The sequence below is a fragment of the Prionailurus viverrinus genome, unplaced genomic scaffold, assembly GCF_022837055.1.
Source record: "Prionailurus viverrinus isolate Anna unplaced genomic scaffold, UM_Priviv_1.0 scaffold_49, whole genome shotgun sequence".
NCBI classification, from domain to species: domain Eukaryota; kingdom Metazoa; phylum Chordata; class Mammalia; order Carnivora; family Felidae; genus Prionailurus; species Prionailurus viverrinus.
In genome coordinates this window covers 1,334,851-1,348,263 of record NW_025927612.1, presented here as the reverse complement: position 1 = coordinate 1,348,263, position 13,413 = coordinate 1,334,851, and the positions used below count along the sequence as shown (strand labels likewise).

The window sequence follows — 13,413 nt, the reverse complement described above, 5'->3', positions numbered from 1 at the left end:
CTCCCCGCAAGTGATTTTTTTCCTTTCTGGTTACTTTAAAAAAACCTTTGGGGCGCCTGGGGCAACTTCATGATCTCGAGGTTTGTGAGTTCGAGCCCCGCATCAGGCTCTTTGCTGATCGGCTGGGAGCCTGGAGCCTGCTTCCCCTCTGTGTCCCTCCCATGTTCATGCTCATGCTCTCTCAATGATAAATAAACGTTAAAAGAAATTTAAAAAAAAAAAACCTTTTGGCACTCCTTTTTTTAAAAAAATGTTTATTTTGGGGTGCCTGGGCAGCTCAGTTAGTTAAGCATCCGACTTCAGCTCAGGTCATGATTTCACAGTTCCTGAGTTTGAACCTCACGCCGGGCTCTGTGCTGACCGGTCAGAGCCTGGAGCCTGCTTCAGATTCTGTGTCTCCCTCTCTGTCCCTGCGTTGCTCGTGCTCTCTCTCTCCCCCTCTCTCAAAGAATAAACATTGAAAAATTATTTTGAGAGAGTGCATGCAAGCGGGGGCAGGGCAGAGAGAGAACCCCAAGCAGGCTCTGCGCTGTCAGTGCAGAGCCAGATGCAGGGCTCGATCCCACAAACAGGGAGACCATGATCTGAACTGAAATTAAGAGACGCTTAACCGACTGAGCCACCCTGGTGCCCCCAAACCTCTTACTTTGAAATAAGTAGATTCACACACAATTGCCGTCCTGATCAGGTTCTACCTTTTTTTTCTTCCACATTTCTATTATTTTGCATATTCTGTTTGACCCTGTCAATTTCAGAAGTTCCCACAGGTTTCAACCTGTTCTTGTTCCTGCTGACATAAGTACAATGCTTCATTTCCCTCTATGTTTGGTGATCTTTGTGAAGTCTTCTGGCTTGAGTTTAACTTGTGGATGAACTGGAGACCTAAACCGAGCTCACTTTCCTGCAGAGGATTTGCTTTTGCTTGTACAGAGAGTGCTTCCACCCGTCTTTGCTCCTTTCAAGGGTCTCCGGCTCCATCAAGGTGTCCTGCTTCCCACCTCCCCTCAAAGCACTTGTGGCTCGTGGAGGCTTGCTGGGCCCTTTGGAGACCTCCTCCCGCCTGGAAACAAGCCTGGGGAGGATTCTATTGCTATCTGCTGCTTCTTACCTTACTCGATTCAGCTTTGGAAGCAAGTCCATTAGCTTCGCTCTGCCTCCTTTGCAAAATGAGATTAATCCCTACTTTTGCAAGGTTGTTATGCGGATTACAGGTAACGACTGAAGTTTTACGTGACTGGTGCACACTGAGAGCTTGACGCCCATCTGCTCAAGGGCCCTGGTTGCTCTAAGGGTCCAGCCTTCCAGCAGGTCACCTCCCCCCATCCCCACCCTTATGACGAGGCCAGAGGTAAAACACGACACAGATGCTTTATTGGCTACAAAACATGAAAACCCAGGCCCCAGGGGTCTCTGGTGATGCCAGGGAGGTGGAAAAGACAGAGCAGTTGTTGGGCCCCGGCACACGGGTGAGTGGTTGGGTCTCGGGCCCTTGCCACAGGCTCCATCCAGCTGGATTTCACTTCTAGCAAAAGGCTGCCCTTCTGCTCGCGGCGTGGAGCTGGGCCCTGCCTGAGGACCCCACGCCTGTGGGAAGTGTGGGCGGAAGGAAGAGGTGGCCGACGGCCGTCCCTGAGGACGTGCTGAGGCAGCTCCTGGATCAGGCCTATCGGGTGGATGCCAAGCCAAGGGCCTCATGAAGTCCTGTGCGGACCTCTGGCCTGGCCACCTGCCCCCCTTCAAGTACCCTCCGTCCTGACGCCAGCCCTGGGAGAGGAAGGAGGTCCCTGCCGAAATTTTTTCCTCCTCTCGTGGCCAAGTGGGAGGAGTAGCTGAAACCCTTCCTTCAACCGAAGCAGCTCAGAGCAGAGGGAATGCTCACCAGCTGGGACATGATCCCTGTTTGGGGTTGTGCACAAATCTGTCTAAAAGAACATATCTGCTCAAAACATCAGTCCGTCCCCCAGTTCAGCTCTGTGCAGGGCAAGAGCCTGGAGACAGCGCTGGCGGCCGGCGGCCGGTGGCCAGGGCCTGGGTGGGAGCTGCCTCTGTCCCGGGCCTGGGGGCCAGCGCCCCCTTGCAGGAGGAAGTGAGGGCACCGTCTATCTCCCGGGCTGCAGGTGGCCGTGCAGCTGCTCCGCCTGGACCTTCAGGCGCTGGAATTCTTCCTGGATGAAGTCCGTCAGAGCTTTGCGCATCTCCACCTGAGGGGAAGGACTCAGGCTGGCCTGCGGCCCTCAGGGAGCTCTGCCCAGGAGCCCTGGGAGGCTGAGGGTGCCGGGAGAGGCTAAGACAGCTGCCGGGTGGCAAAGGGAAGTGGGGGGTGGCAGGGCAGAGAGACAACTCACGGCCGACTTGTTCTCTGCCCGGAGCCGTTCAAGTACAGGCATGGCGCTGAAGGGCTTCCCGATCAGCACGGTGATTTTCTGCAGGGAGACCAGCCACCAGTGGGTGACAGAAACAGGGAGAGTGCCCACAGCCATGGCCCAACCACCCCAGATAGCGAGGAGCCAAGTCCTTCCCCTAACTTGCTGCATGCTCCCTCACGGCCACTCTCCCTCTTTAAGACAAAGTGGCCAGGCTCAGTGCCATTCAAATCCTGCGGTCCATGCTCTGAATGTCCTGTCTTATCCAAACCCCAGGGCTCACCGCCTCCACCCACCCTGATTTCTTTTGCTCTCTTCTACTGGCCTTGGTGCCAGGGAGTCCCTCTCTCTCTGTTCCACTCGGTCCCCCTGCTGCAGCTTCAAGCTCAGCTCCTGAATCTGGCCTCAGCAGTGCTGAGTGGGAGACACGACGCACACAGTAGACAGACAGACACACGAAGGTCAACAGCCCCTACACACCTGTCCAAAGCGGGGGAAGTAGGGCGGGCTGTTAGGAAGGACATCATTCATTCCTGCAGCACAGTGGACAGAGGCCAGGAAGCGGGCATGGGGTGGAGCACGGTGACCTGGGAACAGATGGAGCCCCGGCCCCCTACCCCAGAGGCCCTCTCCCTGCCAGCCAGGGGAAACCCCCAAGACCTAGGGAAGCCCCTCCTCTCCCGCCCCCACACCCAGGCCACAGCCTTGGCCCAAGACAGGTGCTCACCAACATGCCACAGTGGCAGGATGACAGGGTTGAGATGACACTCGGCAATCAGACGTCCGATTCCTGCCCCGGGGAGAGGTGGGAACATCAGCAAGAGCACAGCTTCAGCGCCAGCCTACAGCCAGGCCACCCCTGCCGTCTTCCCGTTAAAACCAACTCCCCTGGTCCAGCTCCTCTGCCAGTCGAGCCCTCGTCTCAGCACCTGCCCCCTTCCCACTACAACCAACACACCCATCTGCCCCATCTGCCACCGTCCGACCCAGCCACACGAGGCCAGCAGTGCCTACCCCACTTAAAGCGTAGGAACTCAGAGCTCATGTTCACTTTCCCTGTGGAGAGAGAGGACAGAGATGAGGCTTGGCAGCTGGCGCGGTGTGCAACCCCGCCAACTGTACTGACCTTCCGGGAAGATGTGCACCCAGTCCCCATGGTTGAGCTTCTCCAAAATGAAGTCCATTCCCTTCTGGTAGACACCGTCTCCTGCCAAGAGAAGGCATGCGCCATCAGTCCCCGTTCTCTCGGGGCTCCCTCCTTCCCCTGGGAACGAAGCAGCAGCTCAAGGACTTCCTCATCCTCCACCACACCATCCACGTGGACATCCTCTGAGAACTCTCTGGGGACTCAGCCCCGGTTGCACTGTGCCCTCGACATCCTTTGTTCAGAATATTCTCTAAACTACCTGTCATGTGCAAGGCAGCATCGTTGTCTCAGTCTCCAACTGACATTCTTAACTGGCGATTCCCTCGCCAGTCTGCACCCCACCTTCTACCTGTTGGCCCCGCCACAGCCTCGGGCACTGCACCACAGACACCCACAGAATGCGTCCTTGTGGGCTCCTGGATCTGCTCAGCATTCTCCTTGCCCTCCCTCCCTCTCCAGCTCCTGCAGCCTGCTTTCTCCTTGGGACGCACCAGCCTTGTGGCGAGCCTCCCATCTGCTGCCCCCGGCCCAGAGGGCACCGCTCGAGCAAACCAAGTCCACTCACGATCTCCAGCCTCGCTTGGGCCCAGGATCCTGGACAGCAACCCTTTCCTGGGGTCTTGGCTAGGCTTGTGCCCACAGCCGTCCCTCCTGGGCCTCCCTGCCCTGCCTGAGCCCTCGGCCACCGCCATCCCTCCCTTCTGCTGACCCCTTCACTCCTCACAGGGCTCTGCTCCCTCTGAAACTAGTCTCTCAGTTATCGAGATCTCTTGGAAAAGGGAGAACATTCGATGGAACACAGTGTCACTGAGGGTTGGGAAAAACTCAGACTGGCTAGGCTGAGAGAAGGGGAGTGGAGCTGCCCTACGGCTAATAACACTCACCTTGGAGACACCTGGGGACCATGACACTAGACCCAGGTGGCCTGGCATTTGCAGCAACACAGACACACATACCTAATGCTATATACTGGCTTTCAACTGGGAGTCCCTCGGAGACCACTGTGACCACACGTACTAAGAATCTCCTCGATCTTGTCCATATCGTGGACAGTGACAGACAGACTTATTGAGTAGGGAAAGCCATATCATATAGAGGAGGAGACACACATTGGGACTATGTCAGGCCAGTTCACCAAGAAATGGACTTTTAACCTGTTCTCTGCAAAGCCGAGTCTTTACAAGGTGCTAGTGAGGCATCCAGGGGTCTCAACCCAACCCAATTGGGACCTGGCCTGGCAGCTTCTTCACGGGCTGGAGTTGAGGAGCAATCACCCACCACAGCTTCTCAGGGCATTGTGAGAGCACTGGTTCCCCTACTTCGGGTAGCATTAACTGGTAGGGGGTGGGCTTCAGAGGTGTCATCTCCTTCTGAGCCGCTGGTGCAACTGCACCCAGCTTGAAATAAAAATTCATACTAAACTACAATGCTCCCAAATCTTTGAGACACAGCAAAAGTAGTTCTAAGAAGGAAATGTATAGTGATACACGCCTATCTGAAGAAACATGAAAAATCTCAAATAAACACTCTAATTTTATACCTAAAAGAACTAGAAGAAGAAAAACAAAGCCCAAAGTTAGAAGAAAATAATAAAGACCAGAGTGGCGGGGCGCCTGGGTGGCTCGGTCAGTTGGGTATCTGACTTCGGCTCAGGTCATGATCTCATGGTTCATGGGTTCAAGCCCTGTGTTGTACTCTGTGCTGACAGCTCGGAGCCTGGAGCCTGCTTCGGATTCTGTGTCTCCCTCTCTCTCTGCCCCTCTCCTGTTCCCGCTTTGTCTCTCTCTCTCTCAAAATAAATAAACATTAAAAAAAAAAAAGACAGAGAGGACCCAAATAAATAAAATCAGAAATGAAAGACGAGAAATAACAACTGATACCACAGATACACAAAGGATTCTAAGAAGGGCGCCTGAGTGGCTCAGTCAGTTAAGCATCCAATTGCTGATTTCAGCTCAGGTCGTGGTCCCAGGGTTGTGGGATCGAGCCTCACATCAAGCTCCACGCTGCTGGTGTGGAGCCTGCTTCAGATGCTCTATCTCTCTTTCTCTCTGCCCCTCCCCTGCTTGTGTGCCCTCCCTCTCTGTCAAAATAAATAAATTAAAAAATTTTTAAAATATATTTAACAAAGGATTATAAGAGACTACTATGAAAAATTATATGCCAACAAATTGGACAACCCAGAAGAAATGGATACATGCCTAGACACACAGTCTTTCAAAACAGAATCAGGAACAAATAGAAAAGCTGAACAGGCCGACTACTAGTGACTGATTATTTGAATCTATAATCCAAAAACTCCCAACAAACGAAAGTCCAAGACCAGATGGATTCACAGGTGAATTCTGTCAAACGTTTAAAGAAGAGCTGATACCTATTCTCCTCAAACAATTCCAAAAAATATAAGAGGAAGGAAAGCTTCCAAATACATTCTACAAGGCCAGCATGACCCTGATACCCAAACCAGACAAAGACATTACAAAAAAAAGAGAGAACTATAGGCCGATATCCCTGATGATGGTAAATGCAAAAATCCTCAACAAAATATCAGGAAACCAAAATTCAACAACACATTCAAAGGATCATTCACCACAATCGAGTGGTATTTATTCCAGGGATGCAAAGATGGTTCAAATATGCGCAAATCAATCAATGTAATACACCACATTAACAAGATGAAGGGTAAGAACCCCATGATCATCTCAATAGATGCAGAAAAAGCATTTGACAAAATGCAACATCTGTTCATGATAAAAACCTCAAGAAAGTCGGTTCAGAGGGAACATACTTCAACATAATAAAGGCCTTCTATATGAAAATCCCCCAGCAAACATCGTCCTCCATGGGGAAAAACTGAGACCTTTTCTCTGAAGGCCAGGATCAAGACAACAATGTCACTCTCACCACTTTTATTCAACATAGTAGTGGGAGTCCTAGCCACAAAAATCAGACAAGAAAAAGAAATAAGAGGCATCCACGTTGGTAAGGAAGAAAGTAAGTTGTCTCTATTTGCAGATGACGTGATACTACATGTAGAAAATTCTAAAGACTCCACCAAAAACTGTTAGAATAAACGGAATTCAGTAAAGCTGCAGGATACAAAATTAACACATAGAATCCGTTGCATTTCTATACACTAATAACAAACTAGCAGAAAGAGAAATTAAGACAACAATTCTATTTACAGTTCTACCAAAAAGAACAAAATACCTAGGAATACACTTAACCACGGAGGTAAAAGACTTGTACTCTGAAAACTACAAAACACTGGATGAAAGAAATTGATGATGACACAAACAAATTGGAAGATATTCCATGCTCATGGATTAAAGGAATTAATATTGTTCCAACATCTATATGACCCTAGTCTACAGATTCAATGCAATCTATATCAAAATACCAACAGCATTTTTCACAAAACTAGAACAAATAATCCTAAAATTTGTATGAAACCACAAAAGACACCAAATAGCCAAAGCTATCTTGAAGCAGCACAATCCCAGATTTCAAGAGATACTGCAAACCTGTAGTAATCAGAGCAGTATGGCACAAAAACACATACAGATCAATAGAACAGATCGGAGAGCCCAGATATAAATCCAAGCTTATGTGATCAATTAATCTACAACAAAGGAGGCAAGAATACACAATGGGGAAAAGACAATCTCTTCAACAAATAGTGCTGGGAAAACTGGGCAGCTACATGCAAAAGAATGAAACGGGACCACTTTCTATCACTATACACAAAAATAAACTCAAAATGGACTAAAGACCTGAATGTGAGACCTGAAACTATAAAACTCCTAGAAGAAAACATAGGCAGTAATCTCTTTGTCACTGGCCTTAGCGACCTTTTTCTAGATATATCTCCTCAGAGAAGGGAAATAAGAGCAAAAATAACTCTTGCGACTACGTCAAAATAAAAGGCTTTTGTACAGCACAGCAAAGGAAACCATCAACGAAACGAAAAGGCAACCTACTGAATGGGAGAAGACATTTGCAAATGATATTTCCAATAACGGGTTAATATCCAAACATCCAAACTGTGTAAAGAACCTACACAACACCAAAAAAATCAAATAATCCAATTTACAAAGCTAGACATTTCTCTAAAGACGACATCCAGATGGCCAACAGACCCGTGGAAAGATGCTCAACATCACTCACCGTCAGGGAATTACAACTCAAAACCACGATGAGAGATCACCTCACAGCTGTCAGAATGGCTTGTATCAAAAAGACAAGAAATAACAAGTGTTGGCAAGGACGTGGAGAAAAAGGAACCCTCATGCACTGTTGGCGGGAATGTAAATTGGTACAGCCACTGTGGAAAACAGTATGGAGCTTCCTCAAAAAAATAAAAATAAAAATAGGGGCACCAGGGTGGCTCAGTCTGTTAAGCATTTGACTCTTGATTTTGGTTCAGGTAGTGATCTCATGGTTCTTGAGTTTGAGCCATATGTTGGGCTCTGTACTACAGTGAAGAGCCTACTTGGGATTCTTTCTCTCTCTCTCTCTCTCTCTCTCCCTCCCTCCCTCCCTCTCTCTCTCTCTGTCCCTCTCACTGCCCCCCCTTCTCACTAGCTTTCTCTCTCTCTCTCTCAAAAAACATTAACAATAAAAATAGCATATGATCCAGTAATTCCACTCCTATTAACCAAAGAAAACAAAAACACTAATTTGAAAAGATATGCACCCCTGCTCATTGCAGCTTTACAATAGGCAAGATAGGGAAACAATCCTTGTGTCTATCGACAGATGAATGAATAAAGATGCGGTGTATACGTAGACAGACACAGGCACACACAGACACACACAGACACACACAGACACACACACACACACACACACACAGACATATACACTCAGTGGAAAATTACTCAGCCATAAAAAAAGAATGAGATCTTGCCATCTGCAACAACACGGATAGACCTAAAGGGTATCATGCTAAGTGAAATAATTCAGAAAAAAATAAGTACCATATGATTTCACTTGTGTGGAATATCAAAATCAAAACAAATGGATAAACAAAGAAAAAGCAGAAACAGACCCATAAATACAGAGAACAAATTGAGGTTGCCAGAGGGGCAGGGGTGGAGGGATGGGCAAAATCGATGAAGGAGAGTGGGACATACAGCCTCCCAGCTATGGGATGAATAGAAGTCATGTAGATAGAAGGCACAGCATAGGCAATATAGTCAATGGTGTTGTGATAGTGTTGTATGGTCACAAAATTCACACTTGTGAGTACAGCATAATGTACAGAGTTCCAATCACTGTGTTGTACATGTGAAACTAATGTAACACATGTCAACTATAGTTCAATGAAAAAAGAAAAAAGAAAAGCTTGTACAACACCACTTCCATACTTCATGTCATATCATAAGGCCTATGCTGGGGGGATGGAATGTTCTAGAATACAAAAGCCAAGCATGCCAGATACTTCCTTTGCTTTACCACGTGAGCTCTTGGCTGCACATCGAATACGTTTAATAAATAACCTGTCCCTGCCCACCTTCTCTCACTCAAAGTGCTTAGCACTAAGATTTTCTTTTCGGTTTTTAATAGTGCAATAACACTTGGATGCAGACCAAAAGAAGAACAAGACAAGAATTGGACATGGAGGGGGCCTGACCAGCTCAGTCAGAAGAGCATGTGACTCTTGATCTTGGCGTCATGAGTTCAAGCCCCATGTTGGGTATAGAGATTCCTCAAAAAAGGATAAACTTTAAAAATAGCAAATGGGGGCGCCTGGGTGGCTGTCGCTTAAGCGTCCGACTTCGGCTCGGGTCACGGTGTCACGGCTTGTGAGAACTGGGTTGGGCTCTGCGCTGACAGCACAAAGCCCGCTTCAGATCCTCTGCCCCCCTCTCTCTGCCCCTCCCCAGCTTGTGCGTGCTCTCTCTCTCAAATAAACATTAAAAATAACAAATAAATACGTAAAACATTTCAGAAACGTGCACACGGAAGACGTCTGGGCGAGCTTGCAGAAGAGAGGACCTGAGGCTCAGGGACGGGAGTATCCGAGCAGAGTCCCCATGTCCGAGAGCGGGGTGTGGTAAACAAGACCATGGTCGCTAGCCACAACACTGTAGCTTCCGCTTGTGTTTTAGAGAAATGAAGTCGCCTCCAAAGGCAGCAGCAAGAGCAAGCGCTCAAGGCAGCTGTGTGCCTAGAGTAGATCTCAGGGCCTGGAGGAGTGCGCATTAAAAGCCCTTGACTGAGGTAACTTCATTGCATTTGACCACATTTCACTTTGACCAGAAACAGGACACTTTGCTGCCTTGGTGGCTTGTCTCTCCTTCTGTGCTCTGAGGTGCCATCCGGGCCCCTGCTCTCTGTCTGTTCTCCCTCTCTGCCATCTCGCCTCTACTTTTGCCACTTTGTCACCGATTGGGTCCCCAACACCTTCTCAAGTGCTCTTCTGCGTTCCAGAACCGCACATCCCACTGCCTCCGGGACTGCTCCCCTCCTCGGGGGACGGCCTCCTCACGTGAAACACGTGCACAGCGGAACTCCCCTCCCCTCCCAACCGCCACACTGCATTCCCCTCATCCCCTCCTCCCAGTGGCTCAGTGTCAGATGTCACCAAGAGTCACCTGTGGGCTGTCTTCTCCTCCCCCCTCCACCATAGCCAATCTATCAACAAGTCCCGTCAACTTTGTGTCCAGAGTGCTGCCCTTGTCCGGCTGTCTGTAGTGGCCCCCAGAGGCCCGCTACCATGCTCTGCTGCCAGGATCCCTGCGATAGCCCCTCATCCGGCTCCCTGTCTCTACTGGGCTCTGCTCGCAGCCACCAGCCATGCTGAAGCCAGGGTGCTCTCTGGGAAGAACAGATTTGGAAGCACATCACTACCCAGATGACAGAACAGAGTCCAACATTCTTCACATGATTGTTCTGGAACCTTCACATCTGTCACACCCTCACCTCGCAAGCCTGGTTGTTACCCCAAAGCCCGCAGCGCCCATCACAGACCGATGACGCTGCAGTGCCATCAGCGGGTCTCTTAGCAACACCCTTGAGGGAAGAGGCTGTGGCCAATGCCTCATGACTTCTTTTAAATTTTTTTTTTCAACGTTTATTTATTTTTGGGACAGAGAGAGACAGAGCATGAACGGGGGAGGGGCAGAGAGAGAGGGAGACACAGAATCGGAAACAGGCTCCAGGCTCCGAGCCATCAGCCCAGAGCCTGATGCGGGGCTCGAACTCCCAGACCGCGAGATCGTGACCTGGCTGAAGTCGGACGCTTAACCGACTGCGCCACCCAGGCGCCCCTGCCTCGTGACTTCTAATGCCAGAGCCCCGGCTTCACACAACCCTTAGGCAGTCCCAGGGCATGAGTGCTCCCCAAGAAGCCATCGCTCCTCCGGCAGCCACTGCCACGTCTGCGGCAGCCACGCAATACAACTGGGACTCACACCAGTGGAGCAGCGGCTCCTGGCTCCCTTTGTTCCCAGGCTGTGTGTCCTAGCTGGGTCCCTCCACGCCCAGTGCTGCTAAGCCAGAAGCACTAGCCAGAAGCACCCCATTGCAAATAAAGCCCAAAAAGGCCCCAGAAGTGCCTCCCTGCATCTACTCGCCCACGGACCCCTCCTTGGAGGCTCAGCTCACCTCGGCACACAGGCACACACTTGCCCAAGCTGAAGAAGCGGGAGTGTAGTTCTCTGGTGAAGCAGATGTCTGCAGCCGCGGGGGTCCTGAAGAAGGGACAGATGCAGTCATCCCTGGATCCTGCACCCTAATGCCCTGCCGTCCCCCCAGCATGGTGCCTGACATCAGTGGCGATGTGGAAACGCGGCACAGGAGGGCCTGTGGAACCCCACCCCGTGCCCTGCCTGTACTGCTGGACGCCGCCTCCTGGGCAGAGCAGGAGGAGGGCAAATCTGGGCAGAGACGGGTGAGGCCTGCCAGGCCCACTGCGAGGGGCCCATTCCTCCTCACCAACGCATCAACTTCAGGTTCCAGATGTGGCGGAGTTTCAGGATCCCTAGAGAAGGAAAGGCTTCATGACCCAACCTGCCTTGTCCACAGGGAGCATCTTGTTCGCTCCCAGTTTCAGGAAATGAGGAACAAGGGCAGCAGCTCTACCATTTGTGCCCAAAGTGCCATGTTACAGACCCTTGGGCTGGACCCTCAGGTTGTCCCTGACTCGTTCTTCTCTCCCACCCCAACCCATATCTTAACAGTCATATCTGGCCTGCCTACCACACTGACATATTTTGACACTGTGTATTCTTGTACACTTGTCCCCCCCACTGTTAGCGCCACCACCTGAGTGCAGGTTACTGAACGGCTCTAAAGCCTCCTTGTTGGTCTCCAGGGATCTGCCTGTGGCAACGTACAGACCCTTCTCTGCCTGATGACCAGGGTGAGCTCGGAAAGGCTGCAATTTGACCAACTGACTTCCCGTGACAGTCTGACCTGCAGTCATCCGTACAGGCCCTGGGCACCCCCTGAGCCAGCCATTTGGGTTACTGGAGACTATGAAGTCAGCAGAGCAGGAACTTCTAGGTGGCGAAGTGGGCTCCCAAATGAGGGGAGTTGAAAGGTACAAACTCAGCCTGGAACAAACCTGGAACCAGGACGCAGGTCTCCCAGCCTGTAGCCTAGACTCTCCTTGCCAGGACACCCTATGGTTCTCAGATGTGTTTCACTACTCTGTGGGACCTTCAATGGTTTACAGAGGATAGAGGGTTCCACGGGCCTGATGCATCAAACTAAAGAGGCCGTCACATCTTGCCCTGCAGTCACTCCCCCACTTGCTCATTCCCTCCAAACTTCTGAGGCCATCTCCAAATCATGTTCGGAGAGGATACCAACCGGGCCACAAATCGTATTTTGACTCCTGGGGCAGGACACCCCAGAAACAGGAGTGCCAGAGCTATGTACAGAGCCCTGTGAGAAGGGAGTTTGTTCTGCTTTTGTTTGGCGCCCTCCCGGGGTCTCTCCATGCTTCCCTGTGCCCAGAACACTGGTGCCAGGTACCCCAGAGATGAGGGTCATCCATGCAGGACTGGTGATTGGAAACAGTGATGAGGGGCGTGGCTGGGCCTCGGTTCTCGATGAGCTCGTACAGCACCTCCTTGTTGTGGACGGTGAGGTGGTTCATGTACTCTGGGGGGAGAGACGGACTGTGGGGAGGGGTCTTGGCCTCGCTGTCCCTGGGCCCCAGGGCTCCCCCCAGCCAAACTAGCCCCGGCCCGCACCCACAACCCCGAACCCCAACTCTGGCTGGGCGTGGACAGCCGTGGCCGACCCTGCCTCGGCTTCAGGCCCACTCACTGGTCCAGAAGCAGCTGTAGGTGCCCACCAGGCCCATGACGACGCTGCTGGCCAGGGTCCAGGTGAACGGCGGCACCGCGGGGAACGGCCATTTCACACGTAGGGGCATCTCCCCCACCCAGACCGAGCTCCCCCGCTCCGCCCCAGGCGGCCTGGCGCTTCCCCTGCCACGGGGCAGCCTGGGGCGGGGGGCGCTCTAGATCTGTGTCCTCAGCCGCGGGGGAACTGGGTCCCTGACAGGCCCGCGCCACACACGGGCGCCGCGGCTCCGCGCGACCGGGGACTCGACCAAGGTCACCTCGCAGGTCAGGCCAGAGCCGGCCCGGCCCGACCTCTCGTCACAGACCAGCCGCCACCGGGGTCAGGAGCCAGGGGGCCCAGGGAGAAGCGAAAGGGGCCGGCGGCGGCACCCAGGCGCCCCGCGCCCCGGCCGGAAAGCGAGCCAGCGACGGGGCCCGGCTCCCGGCTGCCTGTCGCAAAACGCTCTCAGGCCGCTTGACGGCAGCGTGGGCGGGCCCGCGGGCTGCGTCGCCCCGCCCCGCTCCAGCGCGAGGTGGAGTCCCAGCCGCTGGAGTGCGCGCTTCCTTTTTGTCCCCTTAATTCGGGCACAGAAAGGTCCGA

At 52.0% G+C, this 13,413-nt stretch overlaps 1 protein-coding gene across 4 annotated transcripts; it reads right to left on the bottom strand.

The window, feature by feature from the left end:
* Positions 1–1,349: 1,349 nt before the first annotated feature.
* TAFAZZIN (tafazzin, phospholipid-lysophospholipid transacylase) lies at positions 1,350–13,254 on the bottom strand. 4 transcript variants are annotated; one of them, XM_047847656.1, is made up of 10 exons: positions 12,793–13,254; positions 12,496–12,624; positions 11,452–11,497; positions 11,122–11,207; positions 3,490–3,570; positions 3,378–3,419; positions 3,091–3,153; positions 2,844–2,950; positions 2,346–2,423; positions 1,350–2,201 (listed from the first exon to the last, which is right to left on the bottom strand). In XM_047847656.1, the coding sequence occupies exons 1-10, from the start codon at positions 12,899–12,901 to the stop codon at positions 2,100–2,102; spliced, it is 843 nt and encodes a 280-aa protein (XP_047703612.1). In that variant the 5' UTR covers positions 12,902–13,254; the 3' UTR covers positions 1,350–2,099. The 4 variants fall into 4 exon arrangements, with proteins under 4 accessions (XP_047703612.1, XP_047703614.1, XP_047703610.1 ...); XM_047847658.1 differs by having other exon boundaries at positions 2,844–2,896; positions 12,793–13,252; XM_047847654.1 differs by having other exon boundaries at positions 1,350–2,423.
* Positions 13,255–13,413: the final 159 nt, after the last annotated feature.